Source organism: Mustela nigripes, chromosome 1 (assembly GCF_022355385.1).
Source record: "Mustela nigripes isolate SB6536 chromosome 1, MUSNIG.SB6536, whole genome shotgun sequence".
NCBI lineage: Eukaryota > Metazoa > Chordata > Mammalia > Carnivora > Mustelidae > Mustela > Mustela nigripes.
In genome coordinates, this window is record NC_081557.1 from 206,153,201 (window position 1) to 206,179,754 (window position 26,554).

A 26,554-nucleotide genomic window follows, 5' to 3' on the forward strand; every position below is an offset into this window, starting at 1 on the left:
CTAGGGCCCGGCCCGGCTGCCGCCGCCGCCGCTGCCGCCGCCGCCGCCGGCCGCACCGCGCAGGCGCTCCGCGCGCGCCACCTCGCGGGGGCCCGGCCCGCCGTCCTGCGCCTGCGCGCTGCTCGCGCCGGCCGCCCGTCCCTCCTAGCGCCTCCGGGCCACCCAGCCCCAGGCCGTGCGCCTGGAAATGGGCTGGAAGGCCTCGCGGCGCGAGCCCGCGCCCCCTTCCAATCAGTGCCGCCCGTCTCCCGCTCGCGGCTTCCTATTGGTCGGCTCTCCCCGGAGGCGGGGAGAAGGGGCTGGGCGTCTGCGTGCCTCTCGGCCAATCGCCGGGCCCACCGCGCGCGCCCCTGGTTGCCCCTGGAAACCCAACAGCCGGCGTCCGGGCTCTGCCGAGCCGGCTGACCCTGAGAGACATGGACGGCAGCTCCGAGCACCGTGGGGACCCAGATGGGGAAGACGGAGATGGGACCAACCTGTCCTCCAAGCTGTCCGGGATTAAGGCCGCCTCCGGCCCCCACTCCCCGGCCGAACCGCTCGAGCCGGAGCCAGAGCTGGGGGCCGTAGAGCCGGAGCAGGGGGCCGTAGAGTCTTCGGAGGGAGGCGCCGCCGGCGACGAGGTCGCCGAGGCCGGGGAAGCGCCGGAGGTCCCCGAGGCTGTGGACCAGGCGGGACCCGGGGAGCCGGAGCCGCCGACCGAGGCTGAGACCCAGCCGGAACCCCGGGAGGCGGCCGACGCCGGGCCTGAGGAGGCTGCCCCGCCGGAGCCCGGAGGCTGGTCCGCGGAACCGGAGGAGCGGGCCGAGGAGGAGCGGGCCGAGGAGGAGCGGGGGGAGGCGAAGGACGAGGAGGACGAGGAGGAAGAAGAGGGAGAGGAGGAGGAGGAAGAGGAGGAGGAGGCCGCGGCAGCCGCGCTCAAGTGGAGGCGGAAGAAAGAGCCCTTGGCCGCCTCGGGGCGGCCGTCCACCCCTGGCCGGGAAGAGGCTCCGCCGACCCAGGAGGCTGAGCAGGGGGAGGGGGAGGAGGAGGAGGAGGAGGAGAGCGAGGAAATCAAGGAGAGGGGTGCGCAAGGAAGCCCAGCGAAAAGCCAGCAAAGGGAGGAAGGCGAGCGACGGGACCTCGAGGACGAGGAATGGACGGAGGAGATGCAGAAGCTGCAGGAGCAGCAGCTGCGCGAGGAGCTCCTGGAACAGTACCGGTCGCTGGTGGTCGAGCGCAGCAACTACCAGCGCTACAACAACTACCTGCAGCACAAGATCTCCGAGGCGCTGCGCAAGAAGAAGGGCCTGGATGCCGCCGAGGTGCCCGATAAGGGCCCGGAGCCCGATGCCCCTGAGAAAGAGCAAGCATACCTCCGCCATCTGGCCTTGCTGGAGGAGCTGAGGAAGCAGCAGGCGGACGACCTGGAGTGGTACCACCAGGAGCTGAAGCAGCTGCAGGAGCAGTGCAGGGAGGTGCTGTCCAGGGTGGAGAAGGAGTGGGCCGGCTTCCAGGCACTCAAGAAGCAGGTGGTGACGCAGGCCATGGGCACCTGTTGGGTGCGTGGTGGCCGCCAGGCTGCCCTGCGAGAGGTGGAGCAGATCCAGGCGCTGGAGGATAAGAAGGAGAAGGAGATGAGCGCGGTGAGGCTAGAGAACGTGCAGCTGAAGCAGAGCTTGGTGCACTTTGAGACGCGGATGAAGGCCCAGGAGGACCTGACGGAGGGGCTGCTCCTCATTGATTTTGAACAGCTGAAGATTGAGAACCAGACCTTCAACGAAAAAGTGGAGGAGCGGAACGAGGAACTTTTAAAACTGCACAACAAAGTGACCAACAACGTACAGATCATAACCCACGTGAAGGAGAAGCTACACTTCGTGGACATAGAAAACATGTGTAAAAAGACACAGCTTTTGGAAACTGAGGCTCAGGTGGCCCTGAAGAGGGACATCCTGACCAGGACGAAGAAGGCCCGGGACAGCCTGAGGGCTGACAACATCAAGCTGAATCAGAAGTGCGGGCTCCTGGGCAAGGAGCTCCTGCTCCGGGACATGGAGGAGAAAGTGGACAGGACAGAAGCCCTCAACCAGCGTATTGAGTCCCTGAAGCGCCATCATGCTGGCCTTACTATGTCCTGCAGAGGTGTGAGGCAGAAGATCAGGGAAGCCAAAGCCTTTCTCCCATCTTAACCCCCACAACGGGAAGTATCCGCACGACATCTTCAATGTCAGCAACTTTTTCTAGCCTTCATTAATTCTTAAGTCTCCACTTGTGGCCATTCTTTAAAAGGCTTCTGGTATTGGGGATGAAGCTGAATTTTGTATTAATCTCATCATTGTCAGCTCCTAAATTAATCCTGAGCACAATTGGGTTAGCTGTCCATTTTACACAGGGTGAAGTCAGGCCCAGAGACTTGACGACTTACTGTACGTGACTTCTCATAAAAAAGCTGTCAGAAGCCTTGTTGTATCTGAGAAAGTCCGTAATTTCAATGACTTGATCCTGTGGAAAACTGTTCCTCTTCCATATATCAGAGGGCTTAACAAACAGGTGGGGGAGCAAGAAATGTCCTGTGCTTATATAAGCTAATTATTAAATTCCCTTTAAATATATTAAACTGTGTCATTCTGAGTCACAACCTCAACATGAAGCTCACTAGTTTCCTTCGATGAATCTAAACTTGTTTCGTATGTAAGCAGGCTTCTGGGTAATAAAGAAGAGGAGGGAAACAGGAGAAATGGTAACTAGGAGAAGGAGCTGACGTTCTGTCCTCTTTCCTCTTTCCATGAGAGGAGGCTCAGTCTGCTTGACCATTAACGTTTCCTTCTGGCTCAATGACAGTCTGCAATTCTAATGAAATGTTTCCTGGGATCCTCTAAAGAAATACAAAAACATGAAATTTTGTTTTCCAGTGAGGACAAAATGATGATTGCACAGTGTGTCTGGCCAGAATGCCTGTAAGCCTTTTGTTCTCGGCAAGGTATTTTTGGATCTTGGCAAGAGGACCCTTTCTGTGCATGTGATTTTTCTGTATTAAATGTAAACGTGTCTACTATTCCTTGTGTTAATGTAAGAAATACCTGATAGGCCTACCTCTTTCATCCAGAATTGGGGATTCTATTTCCAACTTTCCTTGGTGGTTTTGAAGCTAGGGGCTTGGTTTTATTTCTTCTTAATTTTAAATTGAGTTTTGAGATGCGCAGATTTGGGGTTAGAAGTATCCTCCCGTCCCCAAGTTTAAGTAGGTCATAAGAAGGATGAGTTAGGGGGTAACTGGGTGGCTCAGTGGGTTAAAGTCTGTGCCTTCGGCCCAGGTCATGATCCAGGGTCCTGGGATCGAGCCCCACATCGGGCTCTCTGCTTAGCAGGGAGCCTGTCCCAGCCCCGCCACCCCCCACCTGCCTCTCTGCCTACCTGTGATCTCTGTCAAATAAATAAATAATCCTTTAAAAAGGGGGGCGGGGTGAGTTAGTTTTTGGTGCCGAATACCTGTAAGGAAGGGTAGAAACCCCTCCCTCCAAGGCAGATGACTCAGTTGGTCACAAGAAGGTCACGATGACTTTAACTTTTGGGAGCGCGGCTGTTTTCTAAGGTGTGTTCTCTTTGAAGCCAATAAAGGTCGATTAAAATTCCTTTTCTAACTTTTATAGCTTGGATACACTCTTATAAGACCATACTTGTCAAACCACACAAACGTAACAATCAGGGAAGTAAAAAGCATTCATTCACTTCCTGCTTCCTCTTCCAATCCTCCTTACCTTCTACACTTGTCTTCCCTCTGCCCCGTTCATCAAGGCCAGAGAGGGTTAGTCCATCACCAGCAAGCACAATTTCATTCTCTTTGTGCCTCATGCTAAGAGCAGCACAGGACCCCTGGTGTCTTCGGTGGTTGGGAAAGCTTCCGAGTGAACCTGACACCCTGTGTTCCGTGCCTCTCCCAGCTAAGCAGCTTTCGTGGCCAGAGTGTCCCTTCGGCTCCCCAGCAGGAGCGTGGGTAGTTTCAGCTGACTTTGACCCACTGGCAGTTCCCCAGGCTGCACCAAGCACTGCCTCACCAGCATTGAACCAGGTAGACCGGCCTCTTGAGAGCGCAAGATGCAGATCGATGGTGCTAGTGTTGCTTTAAGCTGCAAAGTTGCCCTTGTTCTTGCAAATTACACTCTCCCCCTCTAGAGATGTTACAGTTCGTTAGAAGATAATCTTCCGCTGATGACTTCACAACGAGGTTCCTTCTAATTGAATTACAGGAGAGCTCTTGATCACGAAATAGCAACCCATTCAGGGAGTGTTTCTTCATCTTGCCTCCGAGGAAGAAAGCCACAGACCACTCCCACCCGCCCAGTATTACTGATGGACCCCATTCCAGTCCTTGACCCCCAACTCCAGTTCTCTGGACCCCAGGGAGACTGTCATCCTCCCTCGGAGCCAGCACGATGCCTACCTAGCCCAGCTCAGTCTGTTCTGTTGGGTTATTAATGTATCAACATCACAGTATTCTCGTTTTCGGGCAATAAGTGTTGCTCAGATGCCTAGGAGAATCAGACGCTGCTAAGTCCTATAGCAAACTTGAAAATAAGCAGAGGCCAGAAAGAGGAGCTTTCTAGAAGTAGAAGCGTTGAGGAACATAATGGTCTCTTCTAGCAGGGGACAGAGACCACCTCCAAGTAGCCTCCCTCCCTCTAGGAAGATGAAGAGGGGGCGCCCCGGCTGGATCAGAGACCTCTGACCTCAAAGGCTTTTAAAGAGCTTGTCAAGGGGCATCTGGGCGGCTCGGTGGGTTACAGCCTCTGCCTTCGGCTCGGGTGGTGATCCTGGGGTCCTGGGATCGAGCCCCTCGTCAGGCTCTCTGCTCAGTGGGGAGCCTGCTTTCTCCTCTCTCTCTGCCTGCCTCTCTGCCTACTTGTGATCTCTGTCAAATAAAATCTGAAAAAAAAAAAAAAAAAAGCTTGTCAAAAAGGAGGGCCTGCAAAATGTAGGCACAATAGAATCTGAGATGTTCTGCAACATGACTTCTTTCTAAATGGGTTGGGGTCAGAAGTGTCCCCTTCCGTGTCACAGGTGGCTTGGGTGGTTGGGCAGCACAGGCAGGAGGGAATCGGGCACTACCTGTGCGTAGAGCACAAGGCATCGAAAAGGAAATGCTTTTCATGCATGGGGGACGTCCTTGCTGCTGGCTTCAAACTGCATTTGAGGTTTTTCAATGACGTAAGCTGAGAAACATGCCTTTTTTTTTTAAAGCCAATCTTTTTTTTTTTTTAATTTTTTTTTAAAAGATTGTATTTATTTGAGAGAGAATGAGTGAGAGAGAGCATGAGAGAGGAGAAGGTCAGAGGGAGACGCAGACTCCCCAAGGAACTGGGAGCCCGATGCGGGACTCAATCCCAGAAGTCCAGGATCATGACCTGAGCCCAAGGCAGTCACTCAACCAATTGAGCCACCCAGGCGCCCCAACGCCTTCTTTTTTTGTAAGTGGGTCTGCAGCCATAATTTAGATGTTTGCCATTGGTCAGGAATGCCTATCTGATCAAATCCTATTGGAGTTAATGCACCCTGATCTGCAACGTGGGTTTTAAACTTGAGGACCGTCTTCATGGGAGAAGAGTCACACCAGGGACATGATTGGCAAGGACTCCAGGCGGGCCTGCAGCTGAGCTGAGCAGCTGGTGAGCATGGGGGGCCCGCAGGCTGGGCACCGCTCCTGGTCCACACCTCCTGCTTGCCCGCCATGCCCGCTCCTGCTGGAACCCTGTCTACACAGGCGTGAGTTTGAATGAATACACTTATACATGCCCCAGCTTTTTAGCTGATGCTTGCTTCTAATATTTTGCCCAAAGGATGCCCAAGTTGAATACAAAGGTGCCTTTAGGGGGAAGACACAGTGTCGTGCTTGCAAATAAGGCCTTGGAATTAGGCTGTCTCAGATTCTGATCTCTTCTGATTGTGACCTGGGACGCACAGCCCACCTCTTTAAACCTCCACGCGCTCCCTCGTAAAATGGGGTAAAAAATTTATTCATTATATGGAAAAAGTATCTCTTCCCTAGGTGGTGAAATTATGGCTTCTATTTTTCGTATTTCCAAATTGTATACAATAAACATGCAGTTGTAATAACTACGTGAAAAAATACCGATTTTCAAAATCCCTAAGTTCCTCAAGAGTTCAGATACTAAAAGTTCACATGTCAGGGTATGACTCTATCTCTGGTGAGGAGATTCTCTTAATGACACAATTCAGCATCTTTGAATCCTCACAAGCCAGTGGATGGATGCTGGTACCCGCTTTAAGGTCTGGCTACAGAAAAGAAATGGAAGGCTCAGAGAATTTAAATACTCCTGATCTGACCGGCAACTAAATGACACCTGAAACGGGAGTTATTTTTGGCTGGAGCAGTTTCTACCGGGTGCTCTGGAGTGAGGTCAAGAAGTCGCAGGGACCAGAGACAGGCTGGGGTGTGGGTGACTCATGCTGCCTGCGAAGAATGCTCCCGCCCCTCCCTCCACAGGTTCAGGCATCCTGAAAGAAGGGGCCTTGGCGTGGCCGTGGCCCGTGGAGCAGCCACCCCCTCGAGCCAGCTGGCTGCAGGCGAGGCAGTGCTCACGGAGGAACCCGAGCTCCTGGGCCAGCCCAGAGATTCAGACCTCTCAGAAGGACATGGGGACAGCGAGTTCCTGCATGGCCCCAACTGAGGACTTGCTGGGGGTCTGAGGCTTCCCTCTGCTGGCCACGCCCATCCTCTGATGACCAGTGGCTGCTCTCCAGGTCCAACTTGGTCCCTGCCCTCTAGAGCTGTGAGATTTTTTTTTTTTTAAGATTTTATTTATTCATTTGACACAGAGAGATCACAAGTAGGCAGAGAGGCAGGCAGAGAGAGAGGAGGAAGCAGGCTCCCCGCGGAGCAGAGAACCCGATGCGGGACTCGATCCCAGGACCCTGAGATCATGACCTGAGCCGAAGGCAGCGGTTTAACCCACTGAGCCACCCAGGCGCCCTAGAGCTGTGAGATTTTGTCCCTTCTCTGGGCCTTTGTGGCCGGCTCCACATCTCGGGGGATGGGTTTTTGAACAGCTGGCTCCCTGGTTTCTCTTGGGAAAATGGTCCACAGCTTCCAAGCCCAAAGCTGGGGCATCCCCCAAGGTCCTCCCCAAGCCGGCCATCAGACTTGTGCCTCGCACACAGGAGGCATTCAGGTGAGTGAATCCAGGCCTCGCCCCAAACCTTGCACTTGGCAGTTGAGGACCAAGCGAGAGGAGAAAGGCTTCCAAAGGCCCCAGAGCACAGTTATTCCTTGGGGAGGGGATCAGCCAGGGCTCAGGAGCCACAGGGGAAGTGTCAGATTCCCAGCCCCGAGGCTAACTGGCCACAGGAGCCCAAGCAGATCCGCTTTCTGCGTCACAGCTTTGGGATGGAGGCAGTGACTGAGTTGCTGTGGAGAGAAATGAGGCCATTCACAGAACTCAGCCTGGGGCCCAGTGTGCGTGCAGTAGGCAGTGAGCCCCAGGACACGACCACTGTCCAGCACGGCCACCCTTGCCAGCCATTGCAGCTCCTGGCCTGTGCCAGCTGGAGAGCAGCCTCGGGATGCCCTGGTGAGACAGTGGGAGCTAAATGCCCAGAGCAGAGCTGCACGGTCTCTGGGGGAGAGAAGTGGGGAGACCAGTCACAGGCTCAATGGTACTGAGTGGCCCAGCGCAGACCACCAGCCACACTGACACAGGAGGGCAGCACTGTCCACTTATCCTGGGGGACCAGGGGACAAGAGAGGGAGCAGTCCTGAGGGCCCCCACCTCCTGGCCGGGCCTACTGCACTTGGCTAAACGGCTGGACGAGCATGGATGACACACAAGTGCACACGAGCACTGGCTCTGACTGGCACCAAGTGACCTCTCAGACCGGGTCGTGCTCACTGGCACCGAGCTGGGACAGCCAGACTGACATCCACCCCAGAGCTGGGAACGAAGGCGGCCCTGGTCACCCGCAGGCTGGATGGGGCGCTGCAGGCAGCCTGTGGCCTACCAGGCACAGAGGGAGCGGGTGCTCACCTCAGGAGCTGGGATTGGGGACAGGGAAGGGGTCAGCGAGTCAAAGGTCCCCCCTTGATGTGCAAGGGACACACTCAGCTCCCAAATCCCTGCACCGAATTAACACAACCACCACCTTTTTAACATAACCGAGCATTGTAAGCGGGTTCTAAAATAACAGGATGCTCGAGGCGCCCGGGTGGCTCAGGCAGGGCGTCTGCCTTCAGCTCAGGTCATGGTCTCAAGGCCCTGGAATCAAGCCCGGTGTCCCCGCGTTGGGCGCCCTGCTCAGTGGGGAGCCTGCTTCTTCCTCGCCTTCTGCCGTTCCCTGTGTTCTCTCAGATAAAATCTTTAAGAAAAAAATAACGTGATGTTCAAAATCAAATTGTCCCACACTTGAAGGTGAGAACTCCAGCTGTAAACCAAACTACAGTGAACATAAGTAACAATTTTCCATGACTTTTATTTAATAAAACCACATTATTTACAATTCAAAAAGTCTTAATTTGATAGACTTTGCTAAATAAAATTAAAGGTTAACTGTACAAGCAGTTAAAACATGGTATGTAGCAAGTATTATCAGGACGTTTCTATCAGCAAACTGTTCAAATAGTCAAAAACTGAGCGGTTAAAAAGTACCTTTGAAAGTGAACATTGCTTCTAGATGGGCTTTCAGGGATAGGTGGGGACACGGCTTTCGACTCTAAAGGGCCAGACGCACAAGGGGCCGAACCCCAAGTCTTAGCTCTGGATAGCCGGCAGCTGGGCCGGGAAAGTGCAGACACGCAGGGGGCGCAGCCTTCAAGTGGGCTCCCCGTTTTCCTAAACGATGGCGTCCGACAGAGCAGCCTGACCCCACAGATGGGCCACACAGACCGAGCTCCCGGCCTCTGGGGCAGACACGGCAAGGCCCCAGGCAGCCCCCAAACAGGCCACCAAAACCTCTGTGAGCTAGAGATTTGGTTAAGTATTCTGCATCGGCTGGGAACCCGTTTAAAAACATAATGCCTATGTGGTGCCACGAGTCCCGAGAGACGGACGTCAGCCTGTCCAACGGAGGAGGTTGAGGGCTGGGTCTGAAGGCGCAGATGAGCGGCAAGCACGCCCTGCAGCGGCGGTGCTTCCTGTCCCGACCGAGGAACATCTGTATGTACAGTAAGAAAATATATACACCTTTCAGAACAGAAAGCTCACATCCGGGAGCGACACTTGGCCTGTGCAGGCGGAGGCCCGGGGCCGGCAAGGTGACAGTCAGCAGCATGGTGGACGGCGGGCTACGTCTGGAAGTGTGAGCCCTCAGTGAAGATGGGACACTTCCCCCGAGAGGACAGCCAGGCCAGCACTTCCAGGGTGAGGCAGAGAGTGGGTCCGAGACGCTCCGCAACCTCCCTGGAGACTTCAGTTAAGAGGACAGGGGATGAAGGCAACTACTCCAGAAATCGGGACCCATGGCCATGGTGTGGCCCCTTGCCCCCGCTCCTGCCCATGCTGGCCATGAACATGGCAGACAGAAAAGGTCCCGGGGAGCCAGGCCACCTCGTGGCAGGCCTACTCTTGGAGCTTAGGGCGCTCCCCAGGGCCGCACTGAGGGCAGCCAGGGGGAGTGTGGCTGAGGGGGCAGTGGAGCCCTCGGACCCAGTCTCTCAAGCCCTCATGGACACCAGCATGCAGCCGGGTCCGCGTGAGGACCTGTCTCCACAGACCTGCCTGTCCTCTGGGCTCTTCTGTGTGAAAACCATCCCCGTCTTCGAATGTGCATGACCATGACCAAAGCGCTTTTAACAAAATTCTTAGTTAAGGAGAGGTTCCAGCAGGAAAGTTGCTGATGAACTTGGTTGGGGCGGGGGACCACCTATGTGGGGAGAGGCTGATGGGACAAACACTGGGAGCCCCTGCAAGGCCATCTGCGTGGGTCCGCGTCCCAGCCCTCACAACGCTCTAGCTTTCAGCCAGACGCACAAGGAGGGAAGCACTGGTACTCGGGACGATTCTGCTGCTCGGGGGACACAGGGAAGAGCAGCGTTCTGGGGGAGCAAGGGCGCAGGCTGACCCCGCCAGCCAGGCCTCTGCACCTCTGCACACAGGAGGTGTGGGTCTGAAGGCAGTCTCGGGCCTCCTGGGTGAGCAGCCCTTCCTGCTCAGGAGATGGAGGAAGCAATCTTAGGGGGGGAGAGCAGGGGTTCCCCAGAACCCAAGTGGCCCTTTTCAGCCCTCGTGCTGTGATTCTGTCAAGGTGACAGTGGAGAAAGGGGAACCTGGAAGTCAGGTCAAATCCCAGGTTGCTCACAGGCACACTGGGTGACCACCTGTGAGAGCCTGTTTTCCTTTCCTGCTGTCTTTGGTAGGTGGGCTTTAAAAGCAGGCCCTTCAGCCCTGGAACGGTCCTCTCGGTTAACTAGCGCCACAACTCCTTCCTCGCTCAAATAGGTCAGTAGCCAGGAATGCCTCCGAGGCTACCTACGTACATTTCTCCCGCACCTTGGCTAAGGAAGACTGTAATGTATTTTCCATCAGTGGACATAAGAGCATGACCATTTAATTAACTTTTGTGAAATTGGGGGGGGGGGATTAGCCACCATCTCATTTTTACACCATGCAGCATACGCAGCGTTGGCCGTGGTCAACACTAGCTCATCGCCCCACTGAGCTGCTTAAGGCTAAGCCTTGGCTGAGTTCTTTAAAAGTTGTTTGTTTTGTTTTAAGGCCAACTCCAGGGTTAGGATCAAACGTGCAAAGAGCCTGTTCATCTTGGCTGTCAGCGTGTCCATCAGAAACGCAGGTGCCACCTGGAGATCTGCTCCAGCGCCGAGCGCTCAGTGTCTGAGAGACGGGCTGCCTTTCTCCGTGTCGCGGCTGTCCCTCTGTAAGGCGGTCAGCACCTGGGAATCACAGGGGAGACGTCCGTGGGTGATATGCGAACACACTGAACACAGGTCCCGCCAAGCACAGCGACAGGCTGTGCAGCCTCCTGGCCGGTGGCTCTAGCCCCCCACTTCCACCGCTCCCCCATTCTACCCCCTACGCCCGCACCACAGCCCTCCTACTCCTGTGGAGAGCAATCGTGCCATCTCTGGGCTAACATCCTACAACCACGTCCCCGCAGCCACAGTACTGTCAGGACACAGTTGTGGGGCTCTCTTTGCACCATCTGGCTCTGGCCCTGGCACAGTCCACCCCCAAGCCAGGCTCTCTGCTCCCGGACACTAACAAGCACGCCTGGGCTCTCACGCCCTCCCAGGCTTTCCCAAAGTGACTGAGCTCCCAACTCCATGCTCTCCCAGCTTCTGGTTAACACCTTCATTTTCAGAGACACTACATTCCATTCTGACCACTTAGTACCAGCCGCAGGGGCTAACTAACAGAAGCCCCATTTACTGGCTGCCCGAGTGGAGCACGTCTCTGGGGACCTCTGGCAGCTATAAGGACAAACAAGCAGCTCAGGAAGGTCAAACCCCCACGGTGGGCACTCACAGGAGCGGCCATTCAAACAGCCTGTACCCATTCAGACCTAGACTGGTGGGAATTCAAAACCAGGGCCTAATTGACGGGTCAGGCACTATGTCACTTGAGCTGAATTACAAATGACGAGGAGCTAAGCAGAAACACTTTATGTCAGTTTCAAACGAACTGCACAGAAAAAAGCCTCCCCTCTCTACCTCTAAGTCGACAGGTCCGCTGAGCAAACAGACACATTTACGTGTTTGCGAGCTCTCCGGGGCCTAAAGTGGAGCATGTAGGAGGATGTGTACAGACTGCAGTTCCCGTGGAGCCTAGCACCATACGAACTCGACAATGCCCCCCGAGTTCCCCATCAGGCGGACTCCCATTGTGATCCCGTGATTAGAAAATACCCTAGTATCAAACAACTGACATAGTTTTGAGCAAACCTTTTTACTTTGTCTCTACAACACAAAAAGGGAAAAAACAGACGCGGTTTTACCCCTGCCCTCTGCGTGCCTGCATGGGGGCTGTGTGGGGCAGGTGGGGCACAAAGTCAGGCCTAACTGAGCTACGTGTGTGACAAAGACCATCAGGAAAGACCTGGGCTTTCCACAGGGACCTGAAAAACCCCGCCAGCCAGTGAGCCATGGAGACCAGTGTGCCCTCCCACACCGGCCATCACACTGGGTCCCCAATCAGAGAGGCCTACATAGCCAGACGGTCTGCAGTCCCCTTTCTGAAACTCTCAGTAATTCTGAACAGTGGTTGCAGATTTCCACTGTGCACTGTCCACTGACATCCTAACCAGAAAAAGTCTCTTTCTCCCTCTTGGCAGGTCCCGGATAATCACACAGCCAGTCCTGCTCGTGCATGAGCTGAGGGCATTCTCTAAGTTTTCCTGAGATATGATTCCTTACCATATAATTTGTCCCTTTAGAATGTATAGTTCAAGGGTTTTTAGTGTATCTGTGGATGTGTGCGATACTACCATGGTCTGTGTCAGGGAACCCCATACCATCCAGCTAACCCCGCCCACTGCCGGGGGCCCAGTCACTGACTTCCTGTCTCCACAGGGGACCCTGGACTTGCCTATAAGCAGAATCACAGAGCGTGCCATCCTAAGTGTCTGGCTTTGTCCCTTCACGTGACATTCTCAAGGGTCACACAAGCTGTAGTGTGTGTCAGGACATCATTTCTTTTTATCAATAGAATGTATTTAACAATATTTCAGAAATGCAGATCCTATCACCCAAGCACAAAACAGTGCCCACCGGCCCCCAGTATTACCCCAAGTCCACAATGCAGCCACGCTTCTTCCCGAAAAACACACCCAGGGAGGGAGTCTGCCAGCCAAAGAGAGCATCATGTAACAGGCCAGGAAGGCCAAGAAGGACCAGCTCAAGGGCCAGAATGAAGGACCCAGGTGATTAGTAAATGCTCCAGTTAATAAATGCACAGAACTGTACACTTTCAAAGGGGTGAATTTTATGGTATGTGAATTACATCTCAATAAAACTATTACTGCTATAAAAACAAAGGCAGACAGCCTGGTCAACCGTGAAGTCTTTAGCTCTAACAGTCACTTCAGGGGAAATACAGCTTTGAGGGTCGGGCTGAACACCACCACCAGGATATACCCAGCAAGATCCAGACTCTGGGAGATGCTGCAGGACACATAAGCTCATTTCTTCAGCTGACAGAGGTCGAGGGATACAAAGAGAGGTGGGGTGACCTACGTATTAAAAAGACACTAAAAAGATCTTTCAACTAACGACAGTGTGAACCTTACTTGGATCTTGGTTCAAGCAAGCTAGAAAGGTGCCGACAGGTGAGACGGTTAGAAATGTAAAAACGCCTGCATATTTAACAAAAGCATAGGATCCGTTAACTACTTACTCTATTTTAGTATGCATTTGAAATCTCCCACTAATACAAAGGGTCACAGGAGAGTAAGAACCTCTACAGATAGTCTCCAACCATGATCTGTTGCTTGGACAAGCTAGGAGCCGACAGAGGGTCAAGAGGGAAGGCTTTATTTTTCCTTTCTGGTACTATCAGCACTCGGAGCCAGCTAACACTGGCCAGTCCCACTGGGGCCAAGGCCTACCTAGGCAGGACACCCAGAAGAGCCTAGAAAAATCCAGAAGGAGGTCCAGGCTGGACTCACCTGACTCAGCCACCAGAGGTCCAGTGTGACCCGTCCCAGGGGAACCATCCCTCAGCCCTCCTGTCCCCCACCCACCTCCTGTTTACCAGCGATGGGAGACAATCCCACCACCCAGGCCCCAGACCACCCGCGGAATGGGCAGGAGGCTTCTGTTATCCACCCGCCGTCTGACAGACTCTCGGGGACCAAAGGACTGTCCCAGACCCTGCACAGCAGAGCCAAGCCTCAAACCCAGGCTCCTCGGGTCCAGTCCAAGAAGAACTTTATTTAGAGAGGGCCATTTTCTCAGAAGGCAGCTGGAGTAACGACTTCCTCGGGGAGGCTGCTGAGCCAGGCTACCTGCAGGAAAAAAGAGAACAGAAGATCTGCTTACCTGAGCCCACTTCCTGTTCCGACTCTGCATCTGAATCGTAGCTATGGATGCAAACACCTCCTCTGCAGGCAGGTCCTCCGGCAGCCTCGTCAGGAACTGAGCTATGTGAATGAAGTCCATCTTGGTCAGGATGTCCTCAAACAGCTTCAGGATGCCCAGGGCTGTCCGGAACAGAAACCCTTCCCCGTCACGACAGAACACGTCCCAGACACGACAGGCCAGGTCCAAGGGCAAAGATTTACTATACAAGGTAAAAATCCTGGGGGAAAAAAGTTTTGAGTTTTTCAGATTTTGGATGGCACAAAGAAACAGCTCTGAATTCAGGTCAAATCCGCTAAAATGCTCCCTGACTCGGTCACTTTCATACTTAAAACACGATTGGGGATCGGTTGGGGAGGGGGTCAGTGACGGGCCCGAGGCCTGCATTCATTCCAAAGGCCAATGTTATAAGAAAACATCTCAGCTTTCACACAGAATCCCAAACGCTGTACAGTTTCTGAATCGCTGATTCTGATTACATCCATACGGGACAAATACTTATTGAGAATCCACTATGTGCTTCCTCTTAGGAGGTGCTGGACACAAGGTTAGTAAGGTGGATAGAGCTCAGAGTCTGAGGCGAACATTAACAGTCAACAATATGTATATGTGTATATATATAACCCAGGCATACACATACTCCCCACTTCTGAAAAACACTGTATCCTTTTCTCCCACTAGAGGTCTGCACAGGAACAAAGAAAACTTTCGAAATAATCTGAATGTAGATAAGAAATGGAACTTATACTTAATGCAAACGATTAGATGAAAAAGTGAAATGCAGATATGCACAATCTTAAAATGACGTGATAATCGCCATCCAAACTACCCAACAAACACAACCTTGGGTGATCGACTACATTACCAGGTTGAAGCATTTCTGATCTGGAATGTGTCTGTGCTGTAGAGCGAGAGAAGCCAGGTTCGGACACAGGCCGAGTGGATTCTCTGTGACCCCATCTTCCTTCCTCGGCTCAGAGACCAAACCTGGGTGCCATCCCCGGGCATCTGCTGACCCCCAGGATGAGCCAGATGCTCCCCTGACCCTGATGTCTCTCAGAGCATGTGTTTGCTTCAGTCCTCCCCACAGAGAGGCCCGACAGCCGGGACCCTGCCTGATTCCCTCCCACCTGCCCCCTCGGCACCTAGCACAGCACGTGGAGATCTCTGCTGAGGAAGCAGATGGGCGGACGCCCTGCAGAGCTGCTCCAGGAGTCCTGGACATTGACGGTTCTACTACCTCCACACCGGTGTCAGCATTCATGAGAAGCAGGGATTCTCAGCAGCCGGGGGACAGCCCCATCCCTCCTGGAAAATCACCCGTCCAGTTCCAGCACGGCCTAGGGCCGGCCCCAGCTCTACAGACAGGTGTGAAGGCACCCGGCCTCAGCTGTCAGACCCCGACTAAAGGGATGAGTGTCCTCCCGCCTTCAAGAGCGGGACCCCCAGCTTCCCAGAAGAGATGTGACCAGAGTCCCCGCCACCCAGACCGACGTGCTCACGAGGCTCCAGCGCACGGGCTTTCTTGCCTGCTGTGAGCTCCGAATGCTCACCGGGCAGCATGCCCTGCCCCAGCCTTTCACCTAGGACGCAGAGGAATGGGTCACACAGTCAAGGGCATGTACTGATCACAGCAGCAGGCTGAGACCCCCACCCATGCAAGAGACTTCAGGAAGGCAAGCCGACTTAGATTCCATTCAGCTCAGATGATGACATGGGGAGACGGGCATCACAGAATGTCCCTACATCATGGAGGCGACAATGAGCTTCAACCAGGGCCCTACTATGCACTCTGCATGCCTCCCCGCCCCCACCGGCTGGGCACGCCAGGAGCTAGGGCAGCTGGCTTTGACATACATGGGAACCGAGGGAACTGAGCCCCAGGTCCTGCCACCCGCAAGAGGCAGAGCCAGGCTGTGACCCTGACTCCAAAGCCCAGGCCCCAAATGTAGGACCACTCTGAGGAGTTGGGGGACCCACCGCTATGACCCCGTTAGGACACTTTATCTCTACAAGTCACAACAAGCCTTCAGCCAGAGCCGCTTGCTATCTCACAGATGGAAAACCATTTATGTCATTATTTGGCCCAGAAAACACAGGTCAAGGGATCTGAGGGATTTTTCTTAAAGTTTATTTTTATTTATTTGTAATCTCTATGCCCAGCTTGGGGCTCGAACTTCTGACCCTAAGATCACGAGCTGAGCCGATACCAAGAGTTGGACATGTAACTGAATGTGCCAACCCAGCACCCCACAAACCCAGAAAACAAACCCAGCTACAGGCAAAGGGAGAGATTTGTGTCTCCACAAATCACTCTAGGTGTCCTGAGCTTTGTAAAATTAAAAAAGAGTGTCAGTCTGTGCTTGTGACGCACTTCTGCTTGGCCCTCACAGCCATCGAGGCACCTACCACTTCTCCGTGAGACAACTGCCCAGGCTGGAGTCCCTCCAACGGCCTGCAGGTCAGTCTACCCATCGAAACCACCTGTGGAAGCCCACTACCATGGGCTTACCAGGCTGTGTGGTGGGACAGAGTCCCTGCCCTCCAGGGCAATGTGAACGGTAGGTCAGAGGGTGACAGACCATGAGCAGGGGTAGGAGGCAGGGCCTGCAAGCCTGGGTGAGCAAGCACATGCACGTGCATACACACACTTCTAAACAGGACGGTCTAGGAATGGAGCACTGTGAAGTGGCATTTCCATAAGGCCCTGAAAAGAGGCTGCAGGCCAAGAGAAGGGGTCAGGATGGCATCTAGACGGAGGAGGCAAGGAGTTCCCAAGCTCCAAGGCAGCAGTGAACGGGACACAGCCGAGGAGGAACAAGGAGGTCACTAGGCTGAAGACAAGAAGAGAGAAGAACAGAACACACAAACGTGCCCGTGGAGACCGGGGCCCCACAAAGGCGGGCCTCACAGGCTGTCAGGTCTCTAGGTGGGGGGTCCTGCCCACCTCGCAGACACAGGCTTCCCTGGATGGCCACTGCAACAGGCCAGGCAAGGTCGGAGCAGGGAGGCCACAGTGGAGGCGGCCGGAGAGGGGAGGAACCCTGGACTCTGTGGTGGACTGATTTCAGGGACACTAGGTTGGATGGAGTGGTCATGTAAAGACATGTGGCATCTCTGGTTGGGACAGAGAAGTCCAGAGTTGAGTGTGAAGACCTGCTGTCTGAGAGCCAGACGTCCAAGTGGCTGCATGAACTCATCACTTGCGTGTGACTTGGAGATCAGGGAGGGCTCTGGGCTGGCGACAGTGTGGATGGTACTGAACAGAGGCCGTATCCCAGGATCAGAGAGGGAGAGAGGCAAATGCTGACCGGATCACCAACACATACTTCATCCCCGGGGACGGGGTGGGCTCCCACTGGAGCAGCAGGAACCAGAGAGCTCTGTTCTTTCCTGTTTCCAGCCCTTCAGGCGCTCTCACTGTGCCCAGTGCACTTGGCTGCCTCCTGCTCGGACAGTGAGTGTGGGAGGGGCAGGGCCCCAAGACCTGCCCAGGATGCTACAGGCTTCTCCCCGTGGTAGCAAGACAGAGTTCCAGGCCGCTCTTCCCTGGACCGCTGCACGTTATTGCACTGGATGTCAAAAATGGTCACTTCAGGTACACATTCAACTAATGCAAAATACTCTATTTCCACACTGCAGAACTAAAGAAGCGGCCATGGGCTTATAGAAGGCATCACACACACCTTAGTGTGCCTCTGCTCCCCCTCGTGATGTGTATGGGAGGAGCAGGTCGGATTCTTCCCCGCAAGCACCCCCAACTTCCAGAAAACATCCCGACCAGCAATGTCTGCTCTAACTTCTGGTGTTGGCTTGTAGGCACATGAGGGGGTATGGGCAGGGGGATAAGGGGCTCCACGGCTCCCAAAGCCTCCACAGAGGCCAAGGCTCACTCTCAGAAGCCAGCCCTTCCCCAGTCCACTACCGGAGCAGGTAACAGGGCTGCGGGGAGCACTGGCTCCATGCTGAGCACGGCTTCCTACCACCTGCCCAGTTTATTCCATTTCTCCCCACTGCAACTCCACGAGCACATACGCTCATCTATGCTTTATAAGCGAGGAAGGTGCAAACACAGGGAGGCTGTGGGAAGTGGGTTTGAGCCTGGGGTGCACGTGCCATCCAGCAGGCCCCCTGCAGAGAAGCCACAGCCAGATTTTCGGACGGGACCTTCAAGGCCTGATGCCACCGACCCCCAGCCATGCCCCACTTTCCCAGGGTTGCGAGCCTCTGTCCCCCAGAGCTGGTTTAGGAAGTGTCCCCGAGCCCCCAACCTCACCAGGTGCTCCCTGTGTTCCCCACAAACTGAGATGAGCCATTAGAACAGATGCTGCTAAATGAGATGATGGGAAATTTTGTAAGAGCTATGAAAACATTAAATGTCAAATACAAACTGCATGTGTGCAAAGACTGGGAGGTAGCGGGACACCTGGGGGGCCCAGTCAGCAAAGCGTTTGCCTTCAGCTGAGGTCATGCTCTCAGGGTCCTGGGATCAAGTCCTACATCCAGTTCCCTACTCAGCGGGGAGTCTGCTTCTCCCTCTGCCCCTCTCTCCCAACTCGTGCTTGCTTGCTCTTTCAAACAAATAAAACCTTAAAAAAAAAAAAAAAGACAAAAGACAGGGAGGTAGTTATTTAAGACTCAGTTCCAACTCAGTTCCCAAGTCTAGCCCCTGCCCCAGGCCTGGAAGCAGTCAGATTCCACTCTATGCCCTCAGAGCTCAGAGCTCCCTCTCACTGGGCCCTCGTGCCAGAGCCCACAGCAGGGCCAGCAGATGGCAGGGACGGCTCAGGGCCCTGGCACTGCAGGATAGGCCCCAGGTGCAACCAAGCTGAGCAGGCCCTTCCTGCAAGGGGGCTTGCAACCCTCCCCGTCCCCCTGCAAAAAACAAGGGCCCCAGGGCATGCCAGCCACTAGCCCAGGTGCGTGGGAGCTCGGCAGGACAAGCCCCTGCTCCTGAGCAGCTCATAGACGGACCTGTCACCCCAACATTAAAACCCACAAATGGAATGAGCACAGGATGCAACAGAAACTAAAATCTGCCAACAACCTCACCCGGAACCTCTCCTCCAAGGTGGAGATTCAGCGAAGCAGTGGGATCCCAAGGACTTCCAACCTCACTTCAACAAACACCACTCACGCCGGGGAACATCCTGCCGGATTCTTTTACTAATCCCAGACTGTTTATTACAACATTCGTTCATGCCTCCAGACAATTCTGCCATTCCACAGCATCGGGCAGGAGTCCAAGGAGTCCAGCGAGCGCATCGATCCTCCCACAGGACATGATATCCAACTGAGCACCTGGAACTCTGCAGGGAGACCAACGCTGCCATGCTCTGGCCCTCATGTGTCCATGGCATGCAGAGAAGGGTGACATGCCACCCCAGGGAAGACCCCTCTTTCCAGGAAGGCAGCAGCAGCAGGTGAATCTGACTCTGCACCGTGAGCTCCTGTGCCAGTGTCCCGAGTGCACGTAGACAGACAAGCCCCACAGTGGGCCTCGGGCTGGGTTCTGGCACGGGCCCCTTGGGAGTAAACGTGAGCCCTGCTCTAGGATTCAAAGCCATCCACAGGGCTGGACACCAGGGACAGCAAGAAACAGAGCTGCCCGGGGAGTGGGTCAGTGCTGTGACAAAGACAAGCTCGCGCCACAAGGCGGAGAAGGACGAGCATATCAGGCCGGAATCTCTCTCCGACTATGCTAGGTAAGAACTGACAGCACACCCTGTCATCCTCCACGGGGCAGGGGAACTGTCCTGGGAATGAAGCAGGAACCATTCCCAGCCAGCCTCCAGTGGACAGAAGGCACAGCTGGAAAGGAGATGCTGTCATCTTTGTGCCCATGGAGCTCGCCCGGGACACTCAGCCAGCCAAGCCACAGGGATGCCTGTCGACCCTCGGACAGGACAGGGGGCAGGAACAAGACTTCATCCGGAGGCCACCAAGATCTGCCTCGTCTCCTGACACACGGCCCCTCTGCGGCAGTGCCCTAATGAGGGTGTGGTCACAGCTTTGGGGAGGCCGGGGAAGCCCAGCGAGAAAGCCAGGGCTCTGGCGTCTGACCGGCCCAGCCGCTGGCTCTGGGTGTGACCGGGCAGTTGGCTCCTCGGTGAAGACAAAACTCTGTGTGGTCAGCTTCTAGGCTCTTTCCCAGCTTCCTCCCTGCCACCTGACCTGCTCCCCGCCGGAGCCGTTCCCTAGGAGCACCCCACCAAGAACCCGAGTCAATGCAGCCCACCCCTAAACTGCAAGGAGTATGTTGGGAACACAGGGCTTGGCTGGGCCCAAGACATCTTCGCCGGCCGCCCACTGCTACTGTAAACGGAGATGACGTCCTCCTCGGTCCTTACTCCAGAGAGCAGAGGCCTCCGCAGAGCACTGGGGGCAGCGTGCACGAGGCATCGGGGACCAGCCACGACCCACCATGAACCCTGGATCTTCCTTGTCCCATAGACACCCTGTACGCTGCATCAGTTTCCATCACGGACAAGTCTGGTCTGGGGTTCAGGCTCCCAGAAGCACCAATGGCGTGCAGACGCGACCTTTGGAGCCCGAGTCCTGGGAGGCAGCTCTCACCTACTCCCCCAGAAGGGCTCCGTGGGCAGGCCATATGAGCCCTGTGACCTCGGGAGAGCCACTAGAGGCCTCCCGAGCCTCAGTCTCACCATTTATGAGATGCAGGTGTCAGGGTTCACGCCAAGGGGTTGCTCTGAGGTTACAGGAGGTCCTGTGTGGCAGCACTGGAATCAATAAATGCAGGTGCCCTTGGCCTCTGCCCTCATCTGGACAGAAACTGTCTCCAGAAGAGAGCAGAGACGAGCTGGTCCTCTAGGACAGTGCTCTTGGTGCTGCCCCTTGCAACCCAGTCAAGACGACGGCACTGTGAAATCAATCCAAGTGGAGGACCACCGGTGGTTTTTAAGTAAACAGAACAGAACAGGAAATTTCAGAATGCTTTACCACAAAGCAAGAGCTAGGTATTGTCTGAAACTTGCTCCGGTCAGGTACACAGAGGAAGTTTCTGCACATACGGCCACACACCGATGCCGACACAGAATCCCTTTCCTTTTGTGAGTTGGGGAAAGAGTCTGTATGATGCCATTCCAGACAGTGTTCTCCACCCTCAGCTTTAGGCCAAAATCCTAAGAACCAGAGTTGGAGGCCTAATATGGGTGAGGTAGAAGCAAAGACTGTGGTGCGATCTGACCCTCCCCTACCCCATGCAAAGTCATGGTCAGCACTGTGCAGAAGCCCAAACGGGGCTTCTGGCCGAATGACATCTTTTTTTCTGTAGAGCCCCTCTGTGAGCCAGGTGGCGGACACCGGGGCATCACCTCTTAAGGCCCAACAAGGTTCATCACTGCAGGTGACAGAGGAGAAAACGTATGGAGAGAGGGTTAATGCCCTTCCCCGAGGCCATGAAACAAGTAGCAGAGAGGCCAGACCCAGGTCTGAGGGCTCCAGAACCACACTCCTCCTGCCACAGCCTGCTCTCCTGCCCCCGAACACCGTGTTCTCAGGGGTGACATCCCACCCCTTGCTCCGACAACCACATCCACCTCTGCATAAAGATCTGCCTTGGCCTGCTGCTCCACTCCACCCAGAACTCTCTGGAGCCCCTCGTGTGTATGTCTACTTAGATGTCTAGCAGGTACCTCCAAAGCAGTGTCCAAAACCAAGTCCCTTAAGCACGACGTCAAACCTGATCCCAGCCAGGGGTACCCACAAGCCCCTCACTAGCTAGACGGTGGAGTGCAGATGATTCTGGGCCTTCCCTCACACACTCACAAACTCCTTCAGGGACCTGCAGGTCTCCTCTCCCTCAGCCTCCCAACCCTGCTGCCCGTCCACCAGCTCCCCACACCTCAGTCTTCTGGCCTTCACATGTCCCTGCCCCCAGGCTCCCTGGGCTCCCACAGAATCTAAAGCTCACTTCTGGATAGAACCCATCTCCTTTGGCACCCCGAGCAGAAGCCTGCAACCATTCCCTCTGGGTCCTGCAATCCTTCCCAACCTCCCTGGCACGGGACCGAAGTCCCACACAACCTCTCACCCCCTCACCACAGGCTCCAGCATCCCCAGGCCAACCACTACAGCCTGCCAATTCTGGGCCTCCATGTGCTTATATCATGCCTCAGCTCAAACTCGCAGATCCCCTCTGCATACTCTGACCCCTGAGCCGGGGTCCAGAGCTCTGTCCATCTTCCCTTCCTAAGAGACAACACATATGACACACCGTACAGCTGTCCGTGGATGCAGCTCTTCCCTTGGGACAGAGCTCTGGACAGGCAGGCACTGTGTCTTGCCCACCGCGGGTCACAAGACCCAAGCAGAGAGCCCCGCACAGACCAGGTGCTCAGTGACCTCCTGCTTAGTGCACGGATAAATGGCACTCTGAAAACAAGTAGGTCCAAGATGCCATTTCTCTTCTCAAGGGAATGAAGAAGGACAATTAGAGTCACCGTAATCAAACAGATCTCCCAGCACCTGGCAGATGCAGAGCTTGAAAAGCCGAAGGCACCTCCGACGCAGGGCAGTGGGGAAGATGGTAAGATAAGACGTAGGACGATGGTAAGATAAGATGTAGGACGGTTTGGCTGAGCCCAGAAAGAAGCCGGCAGAGGGCAGTGGAAAGAGAGGCAGGGAGAGGAGAAAACACATAGAAAATTCAGTCTTACCAATCAATTAGGTAGATGTCTGGAGTTAAGTTGTTTTTCTTGAAATGAGCAAATAATTTCGGCAAATTTTCTTCAAAGAATACCTCAAATGCAGCAAAATAGGTCAACATCTGGGGAGATAATGTGAGACAGACCAATAAAGCAATTATCAGCACAGGTTTCCATTCTCCAGAAGAAAGGCCACATATGGATATTTGTAGGACAGGACAATAGTCATCGTCCGTAGTTGCTAACATGTCCTGACCGGCACCCCTCTCTGGGCTCAGGCACTTTCTACCAAAGCCCCTTCTCTGCTCCCCATACCAGCATCACCAGCTCCATCGTCCTATTTCCCCAGCTTATAAGGAAGACAGCAGAGGCCCACAGGAGTGCAGCAAGGCTGGGAGAGGAACCGTGCCTGACCCCCTCAGCAAAGGCTGAGTGTTGTGGGCTAGCTCTTCTCCAAGAACCAGGAAAGAAGAACCTGAGAAAGCACGCTCCACCCCCACCCCCATGCACAACCCTGGCTCTTCCCGAGGGAGTGCAACACTGACGGGTGGGGCACAGGCACACCAGGCTGGCTCAAGATTGCAGACCTTTTAATGCAGCCAAGGGAGCAGACGTCAAAGGTAAGCAAGCAGTCAGAGCCTTGTCCCCCGGCATGTGCTTTCCACCTCCTGGAGGGTTTAGAGGACAACAGCACACCCTGAGAGGAGGAGCACTTATGGAAGGGGACCAACAGTGAGGGCGGGATTAGCCATGACGTGCATCAGAGAGGTGGCTCGCTTCTGGGCCACCCACCCCTGGCTACACGCAGGCAACCAGCCACTCTGACCCAATGAAGGGACATACTATAAACCAGGGGGTCTCAGTGGGGGTATGGGGAGGACTCCGCCCATTAGGGGGACACCTGACCACCTCAGAGGACGTTTCTGATGGGTCTGCTAATGGGGCGGTGCTATTCGCATTCAGGGGGTTAGAGGCGGTGGGCACTACGGGCCTCCCCTGCGGCCATCGGCCCCCCATGTGCACAGTGCTACTGCCGGGAGACCCTGCTGTCAAGAAGGCCCTGTTCCACACTGTGATTCTCTGATCTCTCCTTAAAAATATACACAGAAATGCCCAAGCTCAGTTTTTATCATAGGCATCTAAAGAGAAGGGGAGGGGGGGTCTTATCTTCACCAATAGGAGATATGGAGATGGTGATCATTTTATTACATACAGCAGGTACTCTCCTGACTCTGGAAGCCTGTAGATGTTGCCTGTAGAACACTTAAGTAGTACAGAAACAAAACAGGTCATCTCTAAGTACTACTAATACTGTGCACTTCCTTTTATTGTTAAATATGGTAGCTGTTACGGAAAGTGGTCTGTTTCAGACTTTTGAAAAAATAATCAGCTTTTTGGGGCGCCTGGGTGACTCAGTGGGTTAAGCCTCTACCTTCGGCTCAGGTCATGATCCCAGGGGCCTGGGATCGAGTCCCGCATAGGGCTCTCTGCTCAGCAGGGAGCCTGCTTCTCCTCATCTCTCTCTCTGTGTGTCTCTCTGCCTATTTGTGATCTCTCTTTCTCTGTCAAATAAATAAATAAAATCTTTAAAAAAAAAAATCAGCTTTTTAATCTTAAATACTTTTCTAGGATATGATGCTTTGCAAACCTCAGGACTGCATCAGCTCTGCTCCCAAACGTTATTATTTCTTATTTTAACTGCAGTACATTAGCACGCAGCAATAACCTTATTTTCAGATGTACGATGTCATGAGGGATTCAGCAGTTCCACTTATCGCTTGGTGCTCAGTGTACTCCTCACCCCCAGCCCCTGGCCCGCCTACCCTGGGGAAACACCATCTTGTTTTCTAGAACCAGGAGTTTGTTGATTTGTCTCTTTTTTCCCTTTCATCGTTTGTTTTTTCAAGTCCACATATAAGAAAAATCATATGGTCTCTGTCTTCCTCTGACTGACTTATCTCACCTAGCACAATACTCCCTAACTTCATCCATGTTGTTGCAAATGGCAAGATTTCATTCCTTTTCATGGCTAAGTAATATTCCACTATAGGTGTCACACACACACCTTCCCCTTAACCGTTCATCAGTGGATGGACACGTGGGCTGCTTCCACAGTTCGGCTGTTGTAGCTAATGCCGCTGCGAACACCAGCGTACACACTGTCTTCTGAGTCAGCGCAATCTCGTTCTCTGGGTAAATACCCTGTAGCGCAATTACTGGGTCGTAGGGCAGCTCTATTTTCAGGACCTTGAGGAACCTCCATACTCTTCTCCAGAGTGGCTGCAGCAACCTGCATTTCTACCAGCAGTGGAAGATGGTTCCCCTTTTCTCCACAACCTCACCAACACCCAACACGCCAACACCCGTTGTTTCTACTGCTGAATTTTAAGTAACCATTTGCCTCCCTGAAACACCCATTTTAAAATGTTTTCATCTTCACAATGAAAATATTTTTAAGTTATTACAGTTATAAATAATTACATAACAACCACCTCTGGGCATAATGTTTTGTCCACACCTCAGGATTGATCTGCACAAGCCGAGTTACATACCTGTGCCAGCTACCACTACTGACAGTTGAAACCAAACTGTCTTCCAAAAGGTCTCTGCCAACTCAGAACCCCCCAACAGCCACCATGTTCACAGCAGTATTAAAATGCTACTTTTTTTTTTTTTTTTTTTAATGTAAGTACTACCTAAGCAAGACATACTCTGGAGGCCTTAGGACAATTGGGAAGAAACATGCCCGAGATCCTGTATTACCGGTGACCATTATCAGCAAATCATCAGCAAATCTAGCCCCTGGGCCCCTGGGTGGATGGCTCTCAGGGTGTAGGGAGCCCGTGGACTTAGGGAGCAGAATAGGTTAGGCTTGCTGCTCTTCCATGCACCAGCTGTGTGTCTGAATGGGTCATATTATGTGGGCCTTGGTTCTTCACTGATGCCCTGCAGAAGACCAACCACTGGGAGCACATGAGGGGCTGCCCCAGGGCAACTCCTGTCTGCTCCTTGCATCTGGTCTGTGTCTAACCACATCCCCTGTCCTGTGTGGGGTGCACCACGTGAGGCAGAGCCCCAGGGTGACAGTGTGCAGCCACAGAGGTGGGTGATACCAGGCTCTCCACGATAGGCCCAAACGTGGACAGCCCCCCTGAGCTTCTACTGGGACATAGGGCATGCATGCTCAGGTAGCAGCCGGCCCTCCACCTCTTCCCTCCTTGAAAAAGTGTTTGTTCAGAAATATTTCTGAAAGAATTGTTAAGAAATACATACAAATGGCTCTGAAACGTGTGTTTGGAAAACAGACTCCTTTTCCCTCTGAAAAGACAGCACGATCAGCTACCTGACTGTGTAATAAGACACATATACTGGGGATACTCACAAGGCCATGGTCCACTCGGAAAAACGCCATCTGGCAGGGTTTATTCAAAAGATTAGAAAAAGCAATGAAGGCATCTGCAGTATCTAGGTTCAAGATCAGCACGGCTGCGATAAATGACATGCCCTGGACCTGAGGGAGGAGAGAAGGGGAGTTAAACTCACGGCAGCCACCGTGGTCTGAACTGCTCTTTCACGGGTTCAAAGAGGCACCAAGACACCCCCAAGTTCATAGAGCCCCCCCACCCCCCCACCCACCTCCACCCACACTGATCTGAGAGCCTCGGCGGCACCCACCCACTCCCTCGGGCTGCTCAGCCACAAGGGCCGTGCCTGCCTGCTCTCCCTCAGGCCCCGCGCCCCCACCCCGCTACATGGAAAACCATGAGCAGATCTGGCACCTGACAGCCCGCCCTCCAGCACGGATAATGTCAGGGCTGCAGAGCTGGGGTCTAACCCCATTAGTCTACGGTCACGTGCACACAGCTGTAAG

At 54.1% G+C, this 26,554-nt stretch overlaps 2 protein-coding genes across 8 annotated transcripts in view; one reads left to right on the forward strand and one right to left on the reverse strand.

Annotated features, from left to right (window-relative positions):
* The first annotated feature begins 228 nt into the window (after positions 1-228).
* Positions 229-3,198, forward strand: CCDC96 (coiled-coil domain containing 96). The gene has a single exon (XM_059395710.1). The coding sequence runs from the start codon at positions 417-419 to the stop codon at positions 2,166-2,168; it is 1,752 nt and encodes a 583-aa protein (XP_059251693.1). The 5' UTR covers positions 229-416; the 3' UTR covers positions 2,169-3,198.
* Positions 3,199-8,440: 5,242 nt separating this feature from the next.
* Positions 8,441-26,554, reverse strand: part of TBC1D14 (TBC1 domain family member 14) — a 103,035-nt gene continuing 84,921 nt past the window's right edge. For 5 of the 7 annotated variants that reach the window (XM_059380393.1, XM_059380415.1, XM_059380438.1 and 2 more), the window contains 4 exons: positions 26,066-26,194; positions 22,696-22,805; positions 13,979-14,237; positions 8,441-10,876 (listed from right to left, as the gene is read on the reverse strand). In XM_059380393.1, the coding sequence (XP_059236376.1) occupies positions 10,811-10,876; positions 13,979-14,237; positions 22,696-22,805; positions 26,066-26,194 (564 nt within the window). In that variant the 3' untranslated portion in view covers positions 8,441-10,810. Of the gene's footprint in view, positions 10,877-13,693; positions 13,945-13,978; positions 14,238-22,695; positions 22,806-26,065; positions 26,195-26,554 lie in introns of those variants that run through there. The other 2 variants (XM_059380399.1, XM_059380406.1) reach the window with 2 other exon arrangements.

What these genes read in the sequence shown, in the direction of transcription:
- CCDC96 (XM_059395710.1), top strand. Translation starts at nt 417, where the DNA reads ATGGACGGCAGCTCCGAGCACCGTGGGGACCCAGATGGGGAAGACGGA.